General features: G+C 40.0%; 3 protein-coding genes and 1 long non-coding RNA gene across 7 annotated transcripts; 1 reads left to right on the forward strand and 3 right to left on the reverse strand.

Annotated features, from left to right (window-relative positions):
- Window positions 1-118: 118 nt before the first annotated feature.
- LOC129096828 (protein Smaug homolog 2) lies at window positions 119-14392 on the reverse strand. Of its 2 annotated transcripts, none has more exons than XM_054605540.1 (13): window positions 14056-14392; window positions 11842-12358; window positions 11213-11683; window positions 10762-11004; window positions 10509-10618; window positions 10098-10184; window positions 9514-9787; window positions 9132-9217; window positions 8705-8820; window positions 8248-8446; window positions 7616-7742; window positions 4057-4140; window positions 119-3065 (listed from the first exon to the last, which is right to left on the reverse strand). In XM_054605540.1, the coding sequence occupies exons 2-13, from the start codon at window positions 12035-12037 to the stop codon at window positions 3037-3039; spliced, it is 2022 nt and encodes a 673-aa protein (XP_054461515.1). In that variant the 5' UTR covers window positions 12038-12358; window positions 14056-14392; the 3' UTR covers window positions 119-3036. The 2 variants fall into 2 exon arrangements, with proteins under 2 accessions (XP_054461515.1, XP_054461591.1); XM_054605616.1 differs by lacking the exon at window positions 14056-14392 and adding an exon at window positions 13389-13477.
- Window positions 14393-14862: 470 nt separating this feature from the next.
- gmfg (glia maturation factor, gamma) lies at window positions 14863-17341 on the forward strand. 2 transcript variants are annotated; one of them, XM_054606107.1, is made up of 8 exons: window positions 14863-15175; window positions 15419-15535; window positions 15951-16047; window positions 16184-16233; window positions 16322-16371; window positions 16482-16564; window positions 16795-16868; window positions 17159-17337. In XM_054606107.1, the coding sequence occupies exons 2-8, from the start codon at window positions 15533-15535 to the stop codon at window positions 17228-17230; spliced, it is 429 nt and encodes a 142-aa protein (XP_054462082.1). In that variant the 5' UTR covers window positions 14863-15175; window positions 15419-15532; the 3' UTR covers window positions 17231-17337. The 2 variants fall into 2 exon arrangements, with proteins under 2 accessions (XP_054462082.1, XP_054462003.1); XM_054606028.1 differs by lacking the exons at window positions 14863-15175; window positions 15419-15535 and adding an exon at window positions 15608-15815 and having other exon boundaries at window positions 17159-17341.
- Window positions 17342-17455: 114 nt separating this feature from the next.
- Window positions 17456-22423, reverse strand: paf1 (PAF1 homolog, Paf1/RNA polymerase II complex component). Its single transcript, XM_054605907.1, has 14 exons — window positions 22193-22423; window positions 21459-21491; window positions 21245-21337; window positions 21035-21156; window positions 20854-20920; window positions 20666-20767; window positions 20471-20576; window positions 20244-20312; window positions 19873-19976; window positions 19664-19780; window positions 19425-19553; window positions 19089-19194; window positions 18452-18536; window positions 17456-18292 (listed from the first exon to the last, which is right to left on the reverse strand). The coding sequence occupies exons 1-14, from the start codon at window positions 22237-22239 to the stop codon at window positions 17865-17867; spliced, it is 1608 nt and encodes a 535-aa protein (XP_054461882.1). The 5' UTR covers window positions 22240-22423; the 3' UTR covers window positions 17456-17864.
- A 151-nt stretch (window positions 22424-22574) lies between these two features.
- Window positions 22575-26129, reverse strand: LOC129097356 (uncharacterized). 2 transcript variants are annotated; one of them, XR_008531514.1, is made up of 4 exons: window positions 26057-26129; window positions 24699-24835; window positions 24154-24198; window positions 22575-24050 (listed from the first exon to the last, which is right to left on the reverse strand). It is a non-coding gene; the product is annotated as an uncharacterized LOC129097356 (long non-coding RNA). The 2 variants fall into 2 exon arrangements; XR_008531513.1 differs by having other exon boundaries at window positions 26028-26118.
- Between the last annotated feature and the right edge of the window lie 141 nt (window positions 26130-26270).

Here is a 26270-nt window from a genome sequence, read left to right on the forward strand (position 1 = left end):
TGCGATATAAAAAAGCGGATATCGAGTTGTTTCAGCTACTAAATAACATGTTTGATGTGTAGCAAAGTAAATGGACACAAACACAAACCACGAGTGAAGTTGCAAAAGAACTGAACCTCTTTATTTGGGCTGTCAATGATCCGGCGGACGCTGCACTTCAGACCATTCACACATATGGGTGACAGTAAAAAAGTAGAGTAAGCATGGGATGCAAAAGGTTCATAAAATATTAGAAAAATGTCTGGGGAGTCATTAGAATTAAATATAAACTTGTACAAGACAAATATATGCAATGTAGCCTACAGCTGGCAGCATTAATTCAATAATTAAGCCTGGCAGGGACATTGACATGACCGTGGGACCACTTGGTAGACCTCTACATATGACACAGGCTCTGTACCTCCTAAAGGATGCTTGGTATGTGAAAAAACACCAGGCTGAACTTGTGAAGTGCATTTCCCTACTCATTTCATGCCTCGCTGGAATGTAAACATGGAGTAAACATATTCCTTGGCCTGTTATTAGTGTTCTGTTTACTCATAATCACATGATTTGTGGCTCAGATAAGCATTTGTCATCCCCCTGCTGCATCTTCACTATGCACAGACACTTGCAGAAATATGCTGCACTGTACCTCAGTGTCTATTTGCAGTATTATGTAAGCTGTCCAAAGCTAGAGGCTATGAAAAGGATAATCTGAGCCATTTGTAACATAACAGATGTGGTATACAATAATAGTGAATAGTTTTAAAAAAAAAAAAAAAAAAAAAAAAAAAGGATAGCCAGGCCTTAAAGCTGTCTGCATTGTTAACTCTCTGAAGTCCTTTGCGGGCATGAGTGTGATGCTTTTAGCAAGTCAGATCTATCCAAGAGCCTGCTCTGAAGAAATCCATGACTAGAATAGTACTCAAGACCATTAATTCAACATATTGAGGATGCTGGAGCTGTGCATTTCAGGCACCACATGAACAGTTTATCAGGACATGACAGTTAACAGTTCAATAACAAGGCCAGGAAAGATAATTCTCTCACGTCACTGCATTACCAGAGAAGTAGGCGTCACATGCCTCAGATCTCACTTGGAAAAAAACCTACTGAGTCCATGGATTATTTAAGGGGGTAGAAGGCTTTCGTTTTCAGGCTCTACCCAGCCAGCTCATGTGCGAGAAGGCGTCAGTTCTTTAATGCGTTACATAGTGAGACAATGGAGTATTCATGACATCACATAACATGAATCGGGCATTATCCCAGAGAGATGTAAACAGTGACATTTAGGCGGTATAGACATACAACATTAGTTGCAAGATTTCTGCTCTCTAGCTGTTGGCGACTCTGGTCACCATCAACCACCATGTCCTCTATCTACAACAGTGCTGTATTAGTGTGGCAAAACATGCGATTATAGAAAATAAGCATAAGTTATCAATATCAAGGGAGAGTAAAAAATACAATTGGAAAAGATATCTGTAAATAACCATCTTTACTTGACAGACCTCCTATGGCTCTGCTGAAATAAAAAGTGAATGGTTATCCCTGCCTTATGGTGCAACTGAAAGTGATCCAAAAGTTAAGACCATATTACACATACATGCACCTCCGCTCTGCCACATTCAAAGACAGAGGCTGTATAAAGACAAGTTTTTGATTCAACACTGATACCACATGATAATGTTAGGGTTCTGAGACTGAAACACATTGAGACACAAACAGAAAAATATGGACACCGTCAAGCACCTTGAAAAGTATGAATCATCAAATCATCACATTGGCTGTCTGAGGAAGAGGGCACAGAGATGGGTGAGGCGCTGCGCTTTGGAGCATTTATTACAAGATCAAGCTTCATTTTCCAGAGCCAATCATAAGGAGGCCAGAGGGTTGAGATGGGTTTCATTTAGTTTTTCTCACCCAGCATTAGAGCGAGTAAATTGAAAACACTCTACCCTCCCCGCTTTTATCAATTCAATATCAAATCAGCTCTCGCATAGCACATACCTCACCAGCCCTTATTTCTCCCCTCTGGGGTTTCCTCGGCACAAAATGAGATTCATCATCATTTTTGTAGTAGGGCATTAAATAACAGAGACAATTTGCAGCTGGCATAAATTATTCAGACTGCTGTTCTTTAAAAAAAAATAAAAAAAATTATACCATTCTGTTGCAGTTCACTACAACTATCCTTCTCAAATAAACAATCGCACAACCCTTCTCTTTGGCTTTGTAGACGTTTAGAGGAGGACAGTCACTTCTCTTTTGACTATGTGTTCAGGAAAAACAAGCAAGGCGAAGGGCATGTCTGTGGTTGAATTACAAGCTTTTCCTCAATCCTTTTGGTCCTCTCTTTTCTCCTTTTGCCACAAAACATGTCCTCAAGAGCGGATAAAAAGAACCAAGAAAAGCCGTCAAAGTTTCAACCGACACAAACCCTCCCTAGCACTGGTTAAAGAACAATCAGGGTGGTTAGGAAGTGTATTGGTATCTGTGTACAATAGCTGTCTACAAGTAGAACCTCAGTGACTGTATCCTAGGGCCAATTACAGTTTGGTGGCTGATATCAGAGATCATTTAATAAAAGTGCCTTACTTCTGGCTGGACATTTTCTGAATCTACATGTTATGTGGTGCAGGGGCTGTGGCTGTCAGCGTGTTCTGGAAAGAAGCCTTGCTCCAAGGCAGGAGGAAAAGAAGAGTAACTCATAGGGCAGAACCCCTTTAAGACAGCACCAATCCACCGTTTTTTCTCTCAGACCACAGCAAACTGAGCCTCTGCACATCATGTCACAGTCCTGCAGGTGACATGGAGCAGTTTGCTTTTAGTTTTTTTCTGTCCTGCAATATAATAATCATCTGTATTCCATTTTTTAATAAACTTAGTTGTATATAATAAAGTACAAAAATATTAGAGAACATATACACAGTTTTTTTGTCATTTTGTAGTGACTGCTTTGCCTGGTTTTCTTAAGCATACGTATATCTTTGTGCTGGGTGATGAGGAACTGAACAGGCCTCAACTGAAGTGTATTTTTTTCCTTTCTTCTTTTCATATTGTTGATGTCCGGTCTGTTCCATCTGAGGAAAAGATTGGAATAAATATGTTTCAAGACATTTACAATCACAAAATATACTACACCATTCACATTTCGTCCTTTAAAGAGTAGCTCTTCTCCCAAGGCCAGAAAAAGTTATTGATGCCTTTTTATGTGTCAAAGGATTTTTTGCATATATTTTTATGGTGCGTCATTGAAGCCATTGAAGTATATCTTATATTTATTAGATATGTTTCTAGTAAATAGCAGCACTATGCGGAGTTAAAGTACATACAATATCCTCCCAATTACTTTGGATCACAGTCTCCAAAATATGCATTTGTTCATCTGCCAGCACTGTGTATCTTAAAGAAAAGGTGTTAGTTGTAGTGACTTTGTAATAATGAAATAGTCAATAGTGTATATAGCGAAACATTTCAATTAAAACCTCTAATTTAGTGTCAACAGTAATCTGTGGATGAATTCAATTGTGTGCATCCCTACTTTTTAATCTTGGATTGGCTGAAAGTAAGACAAACTAGGCCTAAACGTACGAAAGGAGGGAAAATTGTTTAAATGCCTTGAATTTCATCCAACTCCGGAAAGAATCATGCCCTTCCTTAATCAGTCGCAGAGAACTCTGCAAGTGTTTGACACAAAGATGCAAATTTTGTCATTCAAGAACACCATATGATGCTCAAAGTGAAGCCTGTGTCTTTCTCTCTCTGCAACAGCATCCTAGCTGTGACTTGACTAATGATATTGTATAATTTAGATGTTATTAAATATTAATACCCAAATATAACTCATTAAATATGAATTATAAAAGTCAACACAGTTATTCATCTCCGTTTGCATAGGAGAACTTGTGTGTGAACAGATTAGTGTGTATTGCTTTCCCTGATGTTTGTTAAATCCTTTTCTCTCATGCGCTGGTAATAAAACATAAAAATGTGTTGCTGTCTAGTTGATAGTTTAGTGTGAGGTTTGCAGGCCAGTGGCCTATTTAGTTACGGGCTGCTGAGGACACTTACCCCCTAAGGCATGCTCTGTCATACTGAGGCACAGTGACTCCAGCGTGGGGTTGATCTCCAGGTCAGCACCCGGAACTTGGCATTCTGTGGGAATGAGTAAGATCAGTCTTAGTCCACAGGAAGTAGAAGTGAAATGTTTATTACAGTCAGGGTTGACAGAAGAGTCCATTTATTTCACACTCTAAATTTACAAAAAGCATATATGTCTTTTTTCCCCCCAAATAAAATAATGTTTAACCACAATTTATTTGCCAATTATCTATCATCATTGCACAAGTACACTGTATCTGGTTTAAGGGGAAAATACCCAGTTTATGTGTGCTGATAAACAACTGTTAGTATGCGTGTATCATTTTCATAATTCTTTGACCTGATAATAATAATCAGAACCAGGTGATTGTAACTGCATCGAGTAGTTCTGTTGTCAGCCACACAAACCAAAACAGATTTATCGTACTGTATCTGCCGCATATAAGGAGCAACTGGAGGCGACAGTACTGACACACTAAAAACTGCATGCAACGGCTGTACACAAGTTGTAAAGTTGGTTAACAGTATAACCATATTATTTCAAACAATTAAATGGAAGTGAAAATATTGGTGAATGTTGCTTTATTATTCAAACTGTCTGTTACTAATGTCTATTAGAGTTTGAGGTAACTTGCAAATGTAGGTATAATTTGGCACACACATAGCTTTACCATACAGTTGATCATTATAGCATACCTTCATGGTATGTTTATTATTATTTTATTTAAATAAAGTGGGTGATGGTAGAATTAGTTTGAAAAACTAAACGAAACTACAAAATATAAGACCCCTGAAAAAATATCCTATTTTTTTTTAATAGTGTCGGCCTCAGCGGGGCAAATGGAATCCTCTTAAAATTATTTTTAATAAAACATATTTCTTAATGTTCACTGACATTGATTTTGTGATGATTTGAGCTGACCGTACTATAAACAGCACACCAGCACATATACGACACTTCATTAATCACCATGTTTTCCTCACGTCACAAAAGTGTGATTTAGTGCGAGATGCATTATTGTACTATTCACACATTTCCCGACAATAAACTGCCAGATACGCCTACTATGATGCATAACGACCGCTGAAACATGCTTTTCACCAATGAATAACATGATCATCAGTTGGATCACACTGGGACAAAATAACATGCACCATGTGACATAACGCTTTCTGATGTAAATATAGTCTGAACACATAAGTGGGAGATTATGTCCCCCTGAGGTGAGGCGCTCTAGCTGTATGGCTTAAGTCAAGAGTGTATTCTGTGATAGCATGAGTCACAGTTTACGTATCACTTGCTTACAAACCAAGATTTAATCACAGGCGGTCACTGAAGACCCACTTGAGATGTATTATGATGTCCGGTGTAAACTGTCCCGAGTGGATGCAGACATGATATACAACACTGATCTAAGGAGGGACAGAGCATGAGTAAGCTTGAAAGTGAAACCTCAGTACACAGGGCAGCGATGACCAAGAGGAACCCTTGACTGATAATTATACTCAGTTGCAAGACAGTGATGAGTTATGCCTAGACAGGTTTAAATGGGATCATTTTGAGTTTCCAATAGAACACACAGTTTAACTCTTTTGTCTCTTTTTTGAGGATCACTTATGTAATAAAATAAAGATTAAGGAAGACACTGGAACATTGTTCCAGTATGTCAGTTTGTCTCCATTCGTGCTCTCTCTACACGTGTGTCTACTCCATTCCTTGGTTCACTGAGGGTGAGGGTCTATGATGGTTTTATTAAACTCCATATTACTATTAAATATTTATTTAAAATAGATATTAACAAAGCATTCAAAGTATAAATTAAAAGCCAGAAAGACAGCAAAGTATTCCGTGTTTGCAGGGGATCATTTTAAGTTAAGACAAATGTCAAGGGTCATCCTGATGTCCGAATGGTGGGGGCGCATGCCAGATGGATCTGACACCCCTTCTTAAGTCCAGCCGAGGACCTGTCCCATGTCATGCCCTCCTCTGTCCCCTTGTTTCCTTATTTTTCTATACTGCCCAGTAAAGGCAAAAACACCCCTAAATAATCTTAAAAAACAAACACCATCTTTACATTAATGGTCTTGTGGACGCTGGACATGTCAGTTCTAGTAACTGAAGCAAGGTTTTACACGTGTAATAAACAAAAAACAAACCCAGGCAGAAATGTGGTTAGAATTGTGTTTTTCATATTTGAAAAAATTGCAACGGTACTAAGTAGCTACAACCCCGAGCTGTAGACATGGAAAGTATAACATTGGTGGTTTCATGCATCTGTTTAAGTTGGGAATTTTTTGCTTTCACACAGGATGCTCCGTTATGGAAACATCCTATGTTGACTGAAACATGACAGGACAGATGAATCTACAAAGCTCATGTGTGGCGTGTGGCATCTGGCACACGACACGCAGAAATCCAAATTGATGTGTATTGTACGAGGTGACAGATTGTTTACTGCAACATGCCGCCAAGCTGTCTTGTCAATTTGTTCCTTGGCACAGAGAAACAGCAGCTCCCTGGTTTGGCATCATTATTATTATTGCAAAAACTCACCAACAGAGTCAAATCTGCCGATTCCAAATTATTTATATTCCAATAACCGTTTACAGTTAAGCTTAAAAAAAAGAATATTTTACGTAAAAAAAATGTGTGGAGTTCTAAATAAGCAACATGTTGTCAAATGTAAACAGCTGATTTAGGCTGAATTCACACTCGTCCAAGTGTTGCCGCACTAAGCGCAGTGTTATGCGGCGATGTGGTTGTGTCATTTCTTGGCCCGTTTACACCAAGCAACAGCAACAACAATCAAAGTCTTATTTTCTCTCTTGGCATGGTCGTGAACTTTTGGACCGCCGGTTACGTGATTGGCCAACCCAGCGTGACATCTGGTTGCATTTCACCAAAAGTTTAAACTTTTCATCTGAGGTCGCAGCATTTTTTTTTTCTATGCCACCACCTGCGTCCCCACCGTCGCATTTAAATGTATGGGAGGACTGCCGTTGTCACCACAACGCCTAATTTGGTGTGAATGCAGTCTAAGGGGACGTTCACAAGTCGCTTTTTTTGCGTCCTCAAATCCTTGTTGTCAATATAGATGCAAGGAAGTCGCAGTCAAAGACGAGAGCAACTCGGTTGAGGTGCACGAGCGTCCCAGGGTGCCTATTTTTCAGGGCTTAACAGCTGTGGCCCAAGATAAAAATAGGGCTTTTAGACTTGGCTACAGTGCACACAGCATGTCATGTGACAAGGAAAACCGAATCACAGCTGTCAGATATTGTTTCTTTCTTCCTGAGATATAAGTCTACTTTAAATATATGGAGGAAAAGTCACAACATCAGCTAAATTGACGCAGACAAACTTCCATGTGTTTTTAGACACAACATGCGAACGACCCCTGACTGACAGTTGTTGTAAGGTTTTTACCAAATAATACAGTATATCAAAATGTGAACAAGGACAGGAATAGACTGTTGGTAAGAGCATACACCATGCTAAGGAAGAATGAAAGAGGCTTGACCTCATACATACCTTGCTGCTGGAACATGAGCATGGTTTGCGGGGAAGTGTGAACAGGGAGTGAGTGCGTCCGCTGCACAGAGCTGCGACTCTGACTTGGCATGCTGTTACTGCCCCCAGGGTTGGCAAACCACAGGTTCTATAGTGGAAAACACAAATTCTCATTACGCAAACGCCACTCTTCCTGGTAGGTTGAAATGGTTTGCTTATCTTTCACCTCAGGCATCAAACAGAGGCGCTTCAAGCTATGATAATAAATCAATTCATATCAAAAATGTGATTCCTAACCCCTTGTACTGTCGTGTGTGTACTGATTAAACTGCCAAAGTCCCTCGATTTTTTTCCACTTGTTTTCCTTTGAGAACAAATGTTTACCAAGGCCTTTTACGACTCCTTGGGCATGTCATCAAGCAGGTGAATACATTCAGACATAGTGAACGGACATAATGAAGAAAAACTAAAAAGCACAAACACAAACAAATATAATTGAGACCGTTTCAAACACAAACAAAAAAATCTCCAAAACAATGTAAGAAAACATGACATGACTGACAAATTTGATCATTTTTTCCCCACAATTTAAGGCAAGCTACACGTGTCACAAACTGGTGTTAAAATGCTCATCCAATGACAAGAATACTGACTTGTCTACCCTGGCCTGCCAGCGCAGGACTAGTTAGTGTGTGGCGTGGAGATGCTCCCCCGATGCCAGCGGGACTCAGAAGTCCGATGCGTCCGGCTGGGAGGCCGCGAGGAGTCATCTGGAACGGTCTTGTTCCCCGCCGCCCTACAACTCCACTCACAGAGCCTGCTGTGGGGAGGGAGTTGGACCCATAGGTCCAGCTGGAATAAAAAGAAAACAAACAGTTAGGAACAAACATCATAATTCAATGATAGTTACCAAACTGAATGTTACTTCATACTATGAAAGGGTAGTTATTATTTGAAAGAGAAAGAGAGAATGAAAGAGAAAGGGAAAGAGAATCAAAGTAAAAGTGAGACAGTAGGGACGAGTTCAGGGAGAATGTAACATTCAGCTGGTCTGACATCTCTCCTGCTGCAGACGGAGATCAAAGGTAACGAGGGCCAGCAGAGTCTCACCCTTTCTGTCGGTACACAGGCATGTCCAGCATAGCTTTCCGAGGGAACAGGCGGAGCAGTTTGAGGACCTGCTGCTTCCAGGAGACCAGCCTTTTCTTATGAGTTTCTGTGAAGGCCTGTCACAGACAAAGAGACAGCAGGAGAATACAGGCATTCAATATTCCGAGAGCGTTAACAGATGCTTCTGGAATTTTTGATTTCTAAAAAGGAAAAACCCAGCTTTATTCTTCATTTCAAGAGAAAAAAAAAAAAACTTTAAAGTATTACAAGATTCTCTATTACTAAGAATTCATGTACATTTTTCTTTGTCGTATTGTCATTATTTACTATTTTTGAGGGATGACCTATTGTACTGTTGGACTAACATTAGGTGCACAAATTACTTATATATATTAAGCAAATGCAAACTTAATCTTCAGGTTCTCACCTCATGTGTCAGACACTTCTCAATGAGCTGAAGGTAACAGCTGATATTCTCCTCATCTGGCCTTGACACCAGCAACTGGGTGCACACTGAAACAAAAAGAAGCAAGGGTTTACATATTAATATCTATTAAGTAAATATGAATCTGAGAGATATATGTTCTTATGAGGGTTGATATGGATAATAATTAAGTATCTAGAAGTTTTATGTTGAATGCTGACAAGGGCATAAAATGCCTTAATAGCATTAATACAGTATTTTGATAAGCTGCCAGCTTTAGTGTGAGTCTAAAAAGTTTTATAAAGCAAGGACAAAACACATAAGTACCTCTGTAGTCGATCTACCTGTAATCAATTTTAATCTTGGAAGAAAATCTTACTCTTACCTTTACCCATGACACGGGTGAACTGTCCAGCAATGTCGCCGTCTGAGATGGGTGTGGCTGGGGAGTCTCCGTCACAGGGAGGTGGGTTGTGGGACTGGAAGCCCTCTGAGGCCGGCTCTTTGTCTGCTCCTGTTTTTGTGGCGTCTGAAGGGGAGGTGGCTGTGTCTGGGGCAATCTGTGCTGCACTGGGAGGGCTGTAGGCCTTAATGGGTGTGGTGATGATCTGTTGCAGCTCTTGGAGGGCATTGCGCAGGTTGCCCCCTTCCAAAATATCCTGCCATGAGATGACAACATCATTTTATAAGCTATTCAAAGGTGGCTTTGGGTTTAAGGTTGGTGTCGTGAGCACACAGGAAAATATCAAAGCTGGAGATCTGCGTTAAAGCCGGAGGGAATGCAAATCATTTTCTATGCCTACGAGCAGAAAGGGAATTTCTCAATGCAACTAAATGTGTCACATGATCATCAACGCGGACATACTCAAGTACTTTTCTTGATCAGTACAAGCAAAAACTTCATCAAGACAAAACATTATTGCCCCCTTTTGAAGCATTAGAATGAACAACATAATCCCATTGAATTACCTTTTCTAAAGACTTGAGCACGCTCTGCCTCTCTCGCAGTTTCTGGATACTCAAGGCGATCTTATGCCGTGCTCCTTTAGTGACATTCTAAATAGGAGAGAGAGAGAAACACGATGCCTTGAGAAGCAGACGAGTAATTTCTCGTGAGAACACTGTGCAGTTCATACAGCTACTAAATAACAAACCTAATCACCATTTGTTTCATTAAAGCCAAGGGGCAGAGGCAAGATCGCACTATTTGTATGTGTGACTGGCTCAATATAACTGTAGGGTGCGTCGCTTAATTTCATGCCTCATTGAGAGCTGATGTATCATCAGGTTTGAGGACAGTGATGTTCACAATTGATAAGGAGGGTGGAGTAATCAAAGCCGGGACCCGGTGTACAGTACGTTATAAGGAGGTTTAAAAACCTGCGACTCCAGGTGGTGCTCTGTGAGAATCATCATCTCCTCATAGGTCATCTGGGAAAATAGTGATGCATATTTATGAAGGCGGAGACTCTTCAACCATGCGGGAACATCTAGAACAAATACACACCAAGGGGGGCAGAAAAAAGTAATGTTACATTTTGGCTTACATCACCACAGCTGTCGGCTGTAAGCAGCTTTTACCAGAGCAAAATGCTGTGAGCGCCCTGGGCTCCATTAGGTTATGAACTCTGACCTTTCATGCCACTGCCATCCTCCTGGAAGGTGTTGCGAGTGGAGCCTTGTTCTTCTGTCTGTTCACTGCCGGAGGATGCTACGCTGCTCTGGGGTGAAAGGGGTGCGTGGTCTGTAAGAATGAAGGTCTGCCGGCCCCCTATGTCATCCTGGCTAACCCACTCAGAGACACAAGCCTGGGGGCTGGAAGGAATAATGGACATGGACTTCTTCAGAGGGCTTGGCTGCATTTGGCCACCCATACCTGGCCAGAGAAACAATGAACATATGAGGAAAAAGAGAAATTCGGAGGAATTTGTATGAAAGAAATTTAAAAACATGTGAACACTTTAAGACCTTTAACAATAGGCACACTTTGCACAATATGGGGGATGTCTACAATGGTCTCATATGCCCTTAACAAACTATTTTTTTTAACCCAATGTAAAAAATGAGTCGATGGCAAACATTACCGGTGTTATTGCTGTTGATGGGAGAGGACATCCCGCCTGGGAAAGGCATGTGTCCGTTCTGGCCTGCAGGAGACGTGCTGGATGAGTGGGACTGGTCGTGCCAGGCGTGGCCGGGGTCCAGAGCCTCAGCAGAGCTGGGCCATTCATCTGAGCCCTGGCGTGGGTGGTAGGGGCTAGATGGGGGCCGGGGGGCGTAGCCACTGGAAAGGTGTTCCTCCAGGTGGTTTAGCCACATGGCCAGAGAGGTGCGGTCATCCAGTGTTGTGGCGGGGTGGATGAGTGCGTAGGACAGCAGCTGCCTGCTTTCTTCCACGAACAGGCTACTCTCAATAGTGTGACTCAACACCTTCTGCAGCAGCTTCATGTACTCACATTTGGCCTCACTGTTGCGTGGCTGCAGCAGAGGCAGGTGGGACAGCAGCAAGGACACAACCTTCTCCTTTGGCTCCTGATGCCACTGGCTGACAATTGCTAATGACAAAGGGCAAACAGGGCAATTCATTTTTAGTTACTGGTTTAGAGTTAGGCCTTCTTCAGTTTTAGGAAATGATAGAACTTATAGTGTTTTATAATTAGAGATAATCAATCATATCTACTAAAATACTAAAAAAAAAAAACTTCTCAGCTACCTGCATTGTTGGCCTCAGCTTCTAGGATGTGGATCTCTGTGCAGTCTGCCAGCCAGTGTTCAAGGCAGATGTGTAAGAAGCGAGCCTGGGTGCGGGACACCCTCTTCAGGAGGGACAACAGTGCCACCGTCTGTTCACACTCATTCCAGCCCTTGAACCAATCTGTGAGGATACCTACCTGGTCTCGGAACATCATGGCGCGTCTCCTTGGTAAGGAGGACAGGAATGTGTTGTTGGGGAGGGGGGTACGGGAAAGACTGCTCTCACAGACAGGATCAGTCTCACCCCGCAAAGCGGGGTCGTATTTGCAACAGTCCTGGGATCCCCTCAGACTGGACCGAGGGGCCCTCACATGATTCAGGTGCAGAAGGAGCTGCAGACAGGGATGCCGTGTAGGTTATTGGGAAGATGTCTTTTGAAGTGAGGCCTTTAGTGTGTCAACCGTAGTTGGTAAGGACACAAACAGGAAAAGCTTTGTTTTTCACTGTGGCATGTTCAGGATCACATCATCTGTGCCCTATCAAAATAGAGAAAGATCTTAAATTACAATACAACCAATGTCTACTTCAAATTAAAAATATCAACCAACCCAATATTTAGTCAGTATATATCCATTCCAACTTAGTTTATATATTTTCTAATTTTACTGCATTCAGCATGACAACAACCACGCGGTTATATACAAACATGAACATGAGTGCTTTGACAGATTAAGTTCATCTATTCATCCCACAAACAGATGTTTTTTTCTGCCTGGAGGCTGCAAGCAAGAGTCGTAATTTGCTTAAATGATGCCGTGGATCATCATCTTCAGTGAGTGGCAAACTGAATTTACAGTGAAGGCTTGTAAAATCATTAATAAATAAGAGATTATAGCACACACACCAATATAGGGCAGAGACACTGCTTATGATATCCAAAGAATGGCATTGACCAGGAATATGACATCAAATTGGAGTTTTAGAACTTTTCCCAACAAAAATGAGATATGAAAAAAATCCAGTCAAGTCTCAGTCATAACTGTGACCCTAAGTGTTATTTGAGGTAAGCCCACTATTAAGCGCACCACTTCATAGAGACTCTTGTCAGTCTTTCCCACGCTGCTTGATTCATATCATAATGATAAGGGAGAAAGTCAATAACAAAAGTTGTGCCACACACTTAATCCAAAAGATAAGGATCCAGGTCATCAAAGTTAAGAGCCATGCTTAACACAAACCACTGAAATAGGCTTCTATCAAAAGAATAAGGACTGTCATCTGTGCACTGCATTTACAACAGATTGGCCAATTAGAAGTCACTTTTTATGAAGAAAAGTAGACCACTAGAACTTAATTTAAATCCCATCAACACAAACTGTTGCACCTGTAACATTATGAGATTACTTGATGGAAGAACAACCCTGTGTCTGACTAAAGCCTTTGGTCTGAAGACAGTTGTTATGATTATCCATGCGAGGTTAATGCAATTGACACAGGTTAACGTTAAACCCGGGAGCCCGGCATTAGATAGCGGATAGCCAGAGTTACATGATCCAGTTATCCTACCCTTGAAGCAGACTGCCAAACACAATACTGAAACAAAACAAATGCACCCAGCAGTTTAACAGCAACATGTGTCGATGCTTGGCTCCAGCACGCCAACCATCACGTGACCACCCCAAATGAGGCCTCGTAAAGTGAGGTGTCGAGCCCGTTGTTTGCGTCACTCTGCCTCAGTGTCCCGCTGTGCACTGTGTGTAGAAGTAATCCCTTTGATAAAACATGCGTTACTGACAACATAATAAAAAAAATGCAAACTGTAAATCCCTAACTAACTAACTGTTTCATCATGTTCTCCTATGTAATCCTCCCATAGGGGTGCAGTGCGCCTCTCGTCCAGCAGGGGTCGCCGCTGTGTAATGTATCAAATGCTTCTAGACAGTGAACCATTTTAGCACAGAATGGCTTCATAGTGATTCTGTGCTTAAGAAAGCTTCGTGTCCCCCTCTCCACCAGCCAGGTGATGTGATGGCTGCCTCGGGTATGTCCAGTGTCTCCGTGGACGCTGGGGCTCCCTCCTCTACGTTTCGTAACCATACTTCAGTCTCAGCGGTGTAAACAGGGACGTCAAAACGCAGTTTAATCGACAGCAGGCTGTAGCTAGCTAGTGAACTGGGTACAGTGGTGTTAGTTGTGATCGACAATAAACACACTCAAGGGGTTCGTTGTTTACCTTTGTCAGTTGTCACTGGTTAGCGAGCTAGGCTAACGTGCTACTGCATAGCTAGCTCGACGGTAGGGTAGGGACAGCTAAGTGCTAACGCTAGCTTCTTAGCTAGCAAGTTTTTTTTTGCTAACAGATGCAATAACGTTAGCTTAGCTGGAGGAAGCGTAGACGTCGATCCCACGCGAGGTATTTCCTAGGGATGGTCCTTTCCAGCGGCCAGCTCCCGTGCTCTCAAACAGGCCATGTTAAAGAGTTTATGTACAAAATGTTTATTGCAGTGCAGAAAATAAAGAGTGTACGCCTGGAGAAATCTACTTCGATTTTTGAGTTGACGCACGACGTAAGCACTACGTCACACGTCTGCACGGCACGCAGTGTTTTGTTCCGCCCACCGTCTAGTAAATATAAACGCTCCCTGCCTGATGTGTAAACACTTGAGACCCAAGCACTGAGCTTTGTACGGTGTTTATGAAATAACTGGTAAACACATAAAGTTGGCACTATGGGATTGGTCGAATAGAAGAAGAAAAAAACATGATAACCAAAATACGTCAACAAAAAAAAAACGCTGACACTGAATTTTCCCAAAGCCCAGGAAGATGCTCTCAAATTGCCCATTTTTCTTAACCGAAATATGCTTAATTTAGATCATATAAAGCAGCAAAACATCACTTTGGAGAAGCTACAAGAGTTAATGTTTGGCCAAGGAATTTGAACCACCAGCAAGGGTTGTTTGACACCACGTGACTGCTGTTGCATAAGTCTGAATGAGTTGAAAGCATAATGTCTTGTGGATACAATCGGTTGTCACATCAGATGTTTGCTTTCAGCTGTCAGAGGTAAAACACACCAAAGGACACAGAGGTAAAGAGACTTGCTTAGACATCACTGATTGGGGTGGGGCCTGAGCTGCAACATTCCTAAAGTTTCTACCAGTAGAGAGCAGTAAGAGTAACATGATACCTTGACAGGAACCTTTTTTATGAAGCGGTTTTACTTTTGATGAGCATTTCTATACGTTTACTTACATTTAAATTGTACAATCATTCTACTGTGGTGTCAGTTTAAAGGATCTGAGGAAGTATTCGAGCACTGCAAGTTTCTGTTTGATGCCCATCCCTGTATGGTAATGTAAAGTGCAATGAACCCTAATCACACCAGTGATATAACACTAATGACTGTGATAGACAACATAGAGTTAAATTGAGCTTCTTCAACTTCAAACTGTTTTTGATACATTTAACACAATCTCATCTGTCATACTAAGATTCATAGGTTATACATATTATTTTCCTTAAAGCAATACATACTAGAAAATGTGATAAGCCTGTTTTGTGCAACACCCGGCTGAGCAGTGCTGTTAAAACAGGAAGCAGGAGGTTCTTGCTAGTCTGAGAGTAGCTGTCAGTTTGTTGCAAGTCTGCCTGTTTCAACAAGACACCCTCACCTTAAAGACAGGAAGGCAGAAAGGAATCCTCTGAGAATGGTACGTGAATCTGATGCAATTGCTTGAAATGTTTGGCTTTTCTTTTGAAATGTACTAGATTTGATGAACTGTCATTCATACATGTTTGTGTGTTTTTTTTTACGTGAACCATTGTGACACAAGTCGCCCATCCCCCACACTCTTTCGCAGAGGAAACTATATTCTTGCATGTCGCAGCAAAAACATTTCCTGCCTCAATATGTCAGAATAGTTTTATGAATGTTTAATGCATACATGCAAGGTGGAAAGAGGCTTCAACGTCAGAACAGATGGAGCCATGGTCTCTTACCCTCTTTCTTTGTTTCTATTTCTGGCCTGTAGACCATTGCACTTTACTTTATCAGGAGCAGGACATATTTTAATATTTCTTAGACTGACCCATTTGGACTGATATATTTTTTACACCATTTTGCAGTCAAGCTCTCTGGTTGTGTGTGAGGTGGACGAAAGCCTGAAGGAAAAACTGAGAAAGTTTAGATTTCGAAAAGAGACCAGCAATGCTGCCATACTAAGTAAGTATCACATACGGATGATGAATGTTGACACATTTTTAAGTTGATCAACACAAATTTAAATCCCTGACACATACTAATGCATCAACAAATATGAAAGAGAACCAAAAAGCCTGAGTTATCATTTTTATTTCAGTGAAAATAGACATGAAGAAACAGCTTGTTATCCTTGAAGAGGAATATGATGTAAGTCAAACATTTTTTTGAGGGGATGGGGTTGGGGTGGGGGTTTATTCTGCATTAAAAGTCACTTATAATCATGCTTGTCTTTTAGGACATCTCACTGGATGACTTAAGAGAAGAACTCCCAGAGCGGCAACCCAGATATCCTTCTCATCCCGTTTAATGAATATAGCAAAATCCTTAAATTCACACAGAGTATATCAGTGTTTTAAACAAAACAAAAGGTCTTACATTTCTTGACAGTATGGCACGTTCATGGTCTACAGCTACAAATATGTCCATGACGATGGAAGGGTGTCTTACCCTCTGTGTTTCATATTCTCCAGTCCAATTGGTAAGTAATAACAGTATCTTAAATCAAAAGTAATCTTTTAACTTTGATTAATATTGTTCTGCTTCGTAGAATGACTTAACTGTCAAATGAACAGGTGTCTCCTCTCGACTGAAATCCACTTTATTCAAAATAATTGTCGCAATGACGGTACCATTTATTGGATTTGAGGAATGTTTGACTGGTTAAATTACAGAGAATTGCTTGGAAAAATGTCAATTTCATTTGAACAGGATGTAAACCAGCTCAACAGATGATGTATGCAGGCAGCAAGAGTCAACTGGTAAAAGAGGCAGAGCTCACAAAGGTAATGATTTCTCTAAATTATGACATGTAGTCTATAGGAGTCCAGAGGTACGACAATCAGATTAAAATGGGACAATTATTGAAATTAAACCAAACCCTGATTATTTTTGAAGTTGAGTATAAACATGTTTATCAGGTTATTTGTACTTTTAGATATTAGTTTGTATTCATTCTTCAACCCCATATATTAGCAGCTAGCCTGAGTATCGATGAGTTAATATCTCTGAACTACCTTAAATCTTTATGGTGTTGTAGCATTCACGTTTTGAATTCTCTCCTTTACTCTATGAGGTCTTTGAAACAAGAAACGCTGAGGAATTGACAGAAGACTGGCTGAAGAAGCAGTTGGGATTTTTCGGCTGAATATATGATTCTTTGTGAAATATGCCAGTGGATCTTCATTTTCAATTTCTGTATATGTTGTTATTAAATGACATACTGTATTAAAAGGTTTGATTTGTCAGCTTTACATTGAAAATCATTTTAGACATGAATAATCCTGTAAATGTTAAATTGAGTGTGCACGACAGTCCTCTACTTCTTTGGGCAGATTACAAAACAAATTTAAACATTAATGGGATTACTTACAGGTTCCCTGAATCCGTTAAAGAGAAAAAAACAACAACAACCGTAACCGCAGTTTCTTACAAAACATCACCTGCATTTTATTACCAGTTTTAAAGCTGTAAAATGACAAGTCAAAAGCAAAGAGAACAAATACATTTTTACATGATCCTTTATGGAATATCTGACAGACAAAACTAGAATAATGGTGGACAAATAGCTACTGATGCAAGAGTTAAATCTACAATTAAAAACTGGATTGAAGAGAGATGTCCCCAGGCCAAAACCAATGAGCATCTCACAGGCAATTTTCATTTGATATTTGCAATCGTAAGAAACTACCTCCCCAGACTGAGCTAATATTAAGGTCTGTGACAGAGTAACACTGCCATGTGTGAACATCCAGGTAAGAAAGGTGTCCGTACCACAGGTTTTATTCACTGTCACTGGCGTCACTGGAGTCTGAGCCTCTCTCGCTTCCACTCCCGCTCTGGGCCCGGGTCTCGGAGTGGTCACTGCTGCGGTCGCTGTGTGCTGGAGAGGCACTGCGACTCCTGCTGCCTCCTCTGTTCCCTCTTTCATCCTCACTTCCACTGCCCTCCTCCCCGCTGCTCCTGGCTGAGTTCTCTTTGTTTTCGTTGTCTTCGCTGTCGTCGTCGCTGCCGAAGATCTCTTCCTCGTCTCGCAATTCTCTGGTCCTGTCCTCGCCGCTCTCACTTCCGCTGCCGCTTGGTTTCCTCTTCCTCTTTTCTCGGTCCTCTTCCTCCTCCTCTGGCTTTTGTTCCTGCTCTTCATCTTCCCTCTCGGATTCACTGCCGGAGTTCTCTGCCTCACTGCCGCTGCCCTTCTCTTTATCGTCACCTGGAGAAAACAATTCAAAAATATCACAGACAGAAATAGAAACCGATATAAACCCGTCATCATTTAGCAGACCTGCTGTCACTACAGTGCACCAGGTAGCCAAATAAGTAGAAACACAGTGATGAGAATTGCACATGTAGAGAATATAAGAAAACTGACCAGAGTCCTGCAAGTCCTTATCCAAGTCCATGTCTTCCTCTTCATCTTCTGGCTCATGGTTCTCCAGCTGAGCTTTACGTGCATCCTGAGAGTTACAATGACAGAGCATTCGTCATCAGTAAACTTCTAGTGCTTAATAACTCAAGCTTATAGATAATGCCATAAACACTTCCAGTCATTAGTTAAGATTAGTCGAGTCAGGTTGGAAAGACAAATAGGGCCTCCACGGCAATAAATCTAAATATTAGTGGTTTAAAAAAAAAATAAATAAAAAAATAAAAAATCAACTCCCTTAAACGGCAACGACATTGTTAAGATAATGTTGAAAAACCAATTGAATGTAATCAATATTACATCTTTATTCTGTAAATGTTTTTTTCCTTTATTTTGTGTTTTTTTTTTTAATGAATATTGAGGTATTAAACAAAACAGTAAGTTTTAATTAAATAAGAAAAATAATCATAATTCAATCACTGATGTTAATTCAAAGTTTTCCTTATAAAAACTAAGCACTGTCCAAATAAGTGGTACAAACACATTTAAAAAAAAAAAGAAAAAAAAAAAAAAAAAAAAAAAAAAAAAAAAAGGTGTTCAGTCTAACATCAAGAAAAATCAGGAAAGTAAAAAGTACACTTACCTGGGCTTCGAGTTCCTTCTCGTTCATGTCTCTGTGCTTACACACCAGCACTGCGTTAGTGGTCGACTGTGCTCCAGCCTTTGCTCTCCTCTTGCTCAGACGCACACTACAGGACAGAAGAAAGGCTGTCAGTGGACAAGGCCGAACCGTTTCTCAAGAAACCCCCAGTAATCATGGTCGTGGTGCCGTTTGTTTTGTGCGTTTATGCCCAATTTACAACAAACGCTCTAAAACATCTACATTTGTGCTTGATCTAAAACACAGCAACTACATAACTTCATTTCTTCAGGTTTTTGTGCAACAACAAACAAGTCTCTACTCTGATCAACGACTTACCGTGTCTCAAGCTCATTGTAGTAAACACCATCTCCATCTCTGAAGATGAAGAAGTAGTTCTCTTCATAACCCTTGCTGGCTTTGTTCTTGACATTCCAGTTGTACTCCCTGGCTATCTTGTAATCATACCTGCAAAACAGAATATAAAAAGCATTATTATTATTACTTCCTGGTGTACAAGCAAAGCCACAAAGTGATTTTCAAATGTATATTTTTCTTAATATTTTATCTTCACATACAAGTCCTCAGGCATATAATCCATCCCCTCATCGCAGTCTCTCTTCCGCTTGCGAATTGTTTCTTCATGGGGCAAGAAGTAAGCCACGAACTGGTTTCCTTCCTCATCCATCATACCTCTGTATTGAAGAGACATGGAATGTAAATTAGTGTTTATGCAAAAGTTTTACTGTTTAAACAAAAATCCAGGCAACAGATATTTTGTATATACCTGATCATGGCCTGAGACATCATTTCCACTCCTGCTGGACCTGAAAAGTCTTTAGGTGCAGGATCAGAGTCAAAGATGACCTGAGCACAGGGGTTGATCCACATCTGGGGAAAGAGAGCAAAGAGTACAAAATGTTATTAAATAAATCTGTAAATGGCCAGTTTGTCAGTCAAAGTATCTTATACTGACAACAAAAGCAACTCTAGAAACATTGTTTTTTAACAGTTGCATGTAAATTTCCTGTATATTATTGTGAAATGTTACTTTTATTTTCCCTCCCTGCACTTCTCCTACTACAGTGCCTGTGGCATTTCATTTTAAATCATACACAAAAACTCAAAGTAAATAAACAGAAGGAAATTTAAGCGCACCTTGAAGTCGGGGAACACAGGTAGTACCTCCACAGGAGTAACTCTGGGTTTACTGTAGTGCTGTGCAATCTGGAGAGAAACAACAACACGTTTACAAACCAAAGCATATTTGTTCAGTGACCAAAATACTTCTTCAATTCATTTTGGGTTAATGGTCTGATTTGAATCTGACAGCTGGACATCACAAACCGTCCTCTACTTCTGCAGACTCGTCATAGCTCACTCACCGATTTCTGTGCATCCTCAAATGTTTTCTCAATAGCAGAAATCTGGCTGTCTCTGTCCTTGTAGATTTCTTCTTCTGTAAACTGCTGTTTGACAGATACACCAATCCTAAACACAAAACATTCTAGATGTTACACACCGACAAAACCCCATCTACTACTAGGTCATTTCAACGTGAATACATTTAGCCAACTTACTTGACTTCCACTTTCTCGTTGGAAACGCCATATCTGTTAAACTCCGTAGAAATATATTCTGTCTTTCTCATCCATGGAACCACCTTGGCATGCTGCTGTGACCTTAAAAAGGTAAGATAAAAATGTTTAATTGAAATAGCTCCACATGAATCTATAAGACCATAAAGCTGCCTATTCAGCAGCCTTACCTCTTCGAACTGGATGGAGCCTGGATGTCCTCTTCCAACAGTTTTTCATCAGCAGGATCCAACAGTACTGTGAATTTGAAAGAGCGGTTCAGTATACGCAGACATTTGACAAAGCACAGTAATGTCTGGAAAAAAATAAAGAATAGTTTGTTATACGCAACAACAACAACTAGAGACTTACTATTTGGGTCTATGCGGTAGGTGTCTGGGTTGATGAGATCAATGGTGACCCCAAGGTCTGGCTCGGTCAGGAGCTCATGTTTGTGTTGCTTCTCTAGAGAAGTGGCTTTATATTGTACGAACCTGCCATAACAGAAAAAAACAGATGTCAAGCTGTTCCCATGTACATCAGTTTGTACTCCACCCATGTATGGAGAAGCTGGGTGTTTACCTGTGCTGATCGAATGGATATGTGATGAATTTGGGGTCAAAAGGGATGTCAGGAAGGCTGTTGCAGTACTTCACTCGACAGACCACCCCCGACCTGTCATGGGCACGAATGTACAGGACATACACAGTTAAGGTTACTCATAAACACTTTTAAAAGAGACACTCGAAAATACTGCACGCAATAATAAATACTTATGACTGCTAAATCTTCTTACCTCTCTGGAACAGTTCTATGAGAGGATGGCCTACTGGAAGAGAAAACAGAAAAAATGTCAGACTATCTCTCAAACAATGCTAAAGTGCAACATTGAAATGTTTCTGTAAAAAGGGGAATTGAATATGCCTGCAGCGTCACTCATTGTTCTCTTTAACCTTCTCTCCATTAATGCTTTGGTGGACTGATGCATGTTGTTTACATATTTTTTTCTTCCGAGAATCACTTCATGTCATTTCTAAATTGTGTAGACCTCTTAAGAACTGCGCAATGCTCTGTGTTACCTTTAAGTGAAGGCTCTCCATTAAGTTAGTAGCTGATACATTATGTTCTGCCTGACGTCACTAACTTCACCTCACTGTTAGCATAAGAAGTGGCTAACTTTAGCAATCTTAAAAAACACACTTATTATTTTTCATTCACACAATGTTGGCCTGTTGATTTGCGTCTGCATTACGTTATTAAGACTGACAGGGTGGATAAATACACACGTAACGCAGTCTAAAGTATTGAATTATTGCTGAATGATACTGTTAGCGCGCTAAATGACGCTAACCTTCCTTCTTAGTTCTAACTAGGCTAACTAGCATTGTTAGCTAATGTTACACACAGCTGACCAGTGTCGCCTACTGGTAGCTGCTTTAGCATTAACTGTGTCACATTAACATAAATGACCCAATGCAGACGAACAGCTAGTTTAACAACCTTGATGAGTATATGTATGTTTCTACTTGCCTGTGGCCGTCTTCTCGTTGAGATTGTGTCTGAATCGTTGGAGCCATGTTTATGAGAAACTGCTCACAACTGAGAAGTTATTTGTTTGCACAAATAATCAACTATAATACGCCGGATGACTAACAAAGTCCTGGATGCACGTAAAACTACAAACAGCTTTTTAAGTCTGGCGTTAATCAGACTGTAAAAGGCATTTTTATTTCGACCCGGCAGGATAGCAGGATTCCCCGGTGGTGTATTGACTTCCACACTTCTAACAAAAAAGGATCTGCTTTTTTGTGAGCGACCCCTACTGGTCTGGCATGTGAGGTGTTAGGCTGCATAATGTTGCACTCAGAAAAAAAAACTTGCAATTAAAAATACTTACTTTTATTTAGCATATTATTACAAAACAATGTTGACACTTTTTTTTCTCTCAAAATGAGACCAAAACTATCTGCTGTTTTTTTTTTGTTCAAAAGCAAACCTCTAGTCGACAGAGAAGGAATTCAAAAATACCACGGCAGATCAATAATCTCAAACGCTTGCAAAGAGTTGTGTATTTAAAATGTATAATTTCACTTTTATTTGATTAACTAGATATTATACTGACATATTGCTTTAAGAGAGGATTCCTAAAATGGGGCATACTCCCCCCACCACTAGCTTCCTGTCTTTAGATACACAAATCAGGGCTGTGTTACAAATCACACACTTTTTATTTTTTACTTTTAGTACATTGCAGCTGCCATTACAAAGTACTGTTGCATGCAGTATGCATTGAATTGGGACAGAATACTTTGTCATAATATTGCACCTTGACTTTGACCCTATTGCTTATATCCGCTGCGCAGAGTGTGGGTTTTGAGGGTAAACTTGTCAGAGAAGCATGCTGGCTTGCATACTGCAAAATGTGAACAGATGTAGTCGTACATCTGGATAGTTTTGGCATATTGCATTTGACAAATAATGTATACAGAATATGTTGCTCCTTTTTGAAAAAAATATATTAAATATATTGGATCTTCAACAGCAGATGGAGCTTTTGCAGTTGCCAAAGAAATGTTACCATGTAACCTCAGTATGAAATTTCAGTCATGTAATAAGTGGTAATATATCGAGATACACATGACAACTAAGCAAAATCTATCCACAGATAAAGGCAACAAGATGTTGTTTAAGCGGACAAAGTAATGCCAAGGTTTATAATCAGGCTTTAAGCTCAAATGTTAACCTACTGACAGGTTGTTTACTCCTTGAGCAAATTGTGAACTCTTAAATCTTCTTTCCATTGTGTTCAGACTTGTTTCTAAACTCAAGTACATGGCTCCATCATCTCCAATATTAAAAGCTAAGTTTGCTCTTTCTTGATGGTTGTGGCATCAAACATACACCAACATATCTGACAATTGTTATTAACATTCACATACCTATCGTATCACAGATTATAGCTGCAGACGACAACAGCTGTAGTTGCATAGAAGAGCAGTATTATAAAAATACCATTTTCTCAAAATGGAGTTAATAGAAAGACAAAACAAACCAAGCATTTTCTGCTACATTCATTCTGCTTCCCCAAAACGTTAAAGTGAAAATATAAATCTGACATATGGGGGTATGATGCACACCTCCCTCTACCTTCACTCATGCAGCAACTCTCCACCACCTACTATTAAAAGGGGGCCTACATTTAATGCGGTTAACAAGGACTATGCACAACAGTGTGCAAGGCAGTCAATGCAAAGCAAAAACTGCTACTGCTTTCCATCATTTGTTCTTCAGTCAAAAACTGCACCAGCCTCTTTTGAGTCCTTTAAATGGAGTTCTTGATCTTTTTCCATCTCAGGTCTGCATCTCCGTCTGAATATTGGTATCAACTCTGTGAAGAGAGACAAAAGATTAAACCTTGCAAACAAATACACATGGCTCATATTTCACGTTGTTATAAACTCAGTTATTCAGGATACAAATACAGTTCTTACCTGCTCAACATGTATATCATCTGTCCAGGATCATCTGCAAATACCCTGTACCATAAAAAAAACAATACTTCTATTAAAAACATTGAGTTCACTGACACAAGAACCCAGTACACACAACACTGATTCTATAACTGACATTGTCCATTAGGTCTCAAGTGTTTTTCCCTCCATCAGTTCAGGAAGGGCTTGAGGACTCTTAAGGTCTAAATTTTGGTCCCATCAAGAAATTGGAGATGAAGTTTTAACTTTTTACTTATGTCATTCTGACTTTTCTTCTCTCCCTCTACTTCGGAGTAAGTTGACAAATAAGTGTTTGAGGGGAAAACAAAGTCATAGATAAGGGGCCCATACCACAAAACAATCTGGCTCTCTATTGGTTACATGGCTTTTCTGATAGTAAGGCTAAGGGTATAAATAAGTGTAGGACTTTCTATGTCTTCAGTATAGAGTGAGAATTTGTTTTACTCTTTTGTCTAATGTTGAACAAACTATTATTAAAATATAATGCACATAAAAAAAGTTAACCACGGAAACACATCTCTTACCCATCTCCCCAGTGGTAAAAAGCCTGGTCCTGGTAGAACATTGACAGAAACAGCCAAACACTTATCGTCTCCACCCAGAAGATAACAAACAGGAACCAAAGTGAGGACAGGACGACCTCACACAACATCCTGGAGCTCTGTGAGGAAACCAGACATATAGTTAAAAATAGGTGACACCGTCAGGGTACATACAGTTTATGTCAGGTTTTATATGCAATGTGCATATGTCAAGTCAGCATACAATACATTTATTTTCATAAATGATTCAATTGTACAGCATATTTCATGTATTATTGGTGGTCTAATATGTAAAGGCTTATCTATCAAAAATATTTTTGTAAATGATACCTACAGTATGTCATAAGGTACCCTATAGGTAAACTAGAACTATACAAAACATACTGTTAAATCATCATATTGTATTCAATTAAGATTATTAACTTGGGCACAATAATGTGAAAAAAAAACAATTAAGTGTCATACGTTTATAACATAATTATAATAATACATTATATTTGTATAGCGCTTTAAAAAGGTACTCAAAGGCACTTAACATAGTAAAGACCGAAACAATAAAAGCAATAACAGTAATAAACAAAAGAACAATAAGAAAATCATAATCAGCAACACAGGTTGTAAGCAGGTTTTTAAGTGAAGTGCAGTTTTGAAAGTGTAATATATACATTATAAAAAAAAAGTTTGAGAACATTACCAAGATAAAAACACTACAAACACGGATGTTGCCAATTCAATGTCTAACCTCACACTTAAACTTATTCCATTTAGCTGTTTAAAGTAAAGATAGTAAATCAGTGTCCACACATTTCACCTGAGTTAGTTAGATGTCTATTCTTAGGCCTAACTTGTGCATTGTACAAGGCATAAGTTCACGTTAGCTGCAACAGTCAACGTTACTAAACATTGTGAAACGTTACTATAATTCATACGAAGTTACACGGTATATATATAATCAATGCATGGACTATAATAAAGCTACTTTAGCGTTAGAGGTGCTCCCGTTGGCTTGGCACTTAAAAGTCGTGACACAACCAGCTAGCTTTCCTGTGATAGCCAGTTAGCGAGGCACTTGTTTAAAACCCCCCTTTTTTGTGTGTAACGTTTCAGCGAATGATAAATCACATTTTGACAGTAACAGCTCAGACTTTCGCTAATGATTAACGTTACATGTCAACGCAAGGATTTCACATGTGACGTTGAACACGACAAAGTTCACGGGGAACCAGCTGCAGCTTACAGCTACCGTCATGTTACATTTGTCACATGTCCACTTTGTTAACCGGGCAAAAGATCGTTGGACTATTTACTCACTCAATTAAACGACTCTTGTACCGGCATACCTTTTAAGGGCTAGCAAAACACCAACATTTGTTTACAAAACTCGTCACGTATCACGTTGCATGTATTTCCGCTTCTAGGACAAGGACATTGAAAGAAGGATTGGAGCGTTTGAGTACTGCACATGCGCAGTTCAACCGTAGTAACTGATGTTGGATTTACTGCGCTTGAGGAAAAAAGGGACGGAGTCTGCTCAGGTGCTATTTGGTTGCGTTT

Source organism: Anoplopoma fimbria, chromosome 1 (assembly GCF_027596085.1).
Source record: "Anoplopoma fimbria isolate UVic2021 breed Golden Eagle Sablefish chromosome 1, Afim_UVic_2022, whole genome shotgun sequence".
Classification (NCBI taxonomy): domain Eukaryota; kingdom Metazoa; phylum Chordata; class Actinopteri; order Perciformes; family Anoplopomatidae; genus Anoplopoma; species Anoplopoma fimbria.

Excerpts from the sequence above, each read along its gene's own strand:
- paf1 (XM_054605907.1), bottom strand. The coding sequence starts at position 22,239 with ATGGCTCCAACGATTCAGACACAATCTCAACGAGAAGACGGCCACAG. Across the intron at positions 21,492-22,192 it reads CAACGAGAAGACGGCCACAG|TAGGCCATCCTCTCATAGAA; the intron begins GCAAGTAGAAAC and ends TTTCTCTTCCAG. Across the intron at positions 21,338-21,458 it reads CATAGAACTGTTCCAGAGAG|GTCGGGGGTGGTCTGTCGAG; the intron begins GTAAGAAGATTT and ends TGCCCATGACAG.
- LOC129096828 (XM_054605540.1), bottom strand. The coding sequence starts at position 12,037 with ATGATGTTCCGAGACCAGGTAGGTATCCTCACAGATTGGTTCAAGGGC. Across the intron at positions 10,619-10,761 it reads GGATGGCAGTGGCATGAAAG|ATGTTCCCGCATGGTTGAAG; the intron begins GTCAGAGTTCAT and ends TATTTGTTCTAG. Across the intron at positions 10,185-10,508 it reads AGCACCACCTGGAGTCGCAG|AATGTCACTAAAGGAGCACG; the intron begins GTTTTTAAACCT and ends TCTCCTATTTAG.
- gmfg (XM_054606028.1), top strand. The coding sequence starts at position 15,762 with ATGCATACATGCAAGGTGGAAAGAGGCTTCAACGTCAGAACAGATGGA. Across the intron at positions 15,816-15,950 it reads TCAGAACAGATGGAGCCATG|TCAAGCTCTCTGGTTGTGTG; the intron begins GTCTCTTACCCT and ends ACCATTTTGCAG. Across the intron at positions 16,234-16,321 it reads TCCTTGAAGAGGAATATGAT|GACATCTCACTGGATGACTT; the intron begins GTAAGTCAAACA and ends CTTGTCTTTTAG.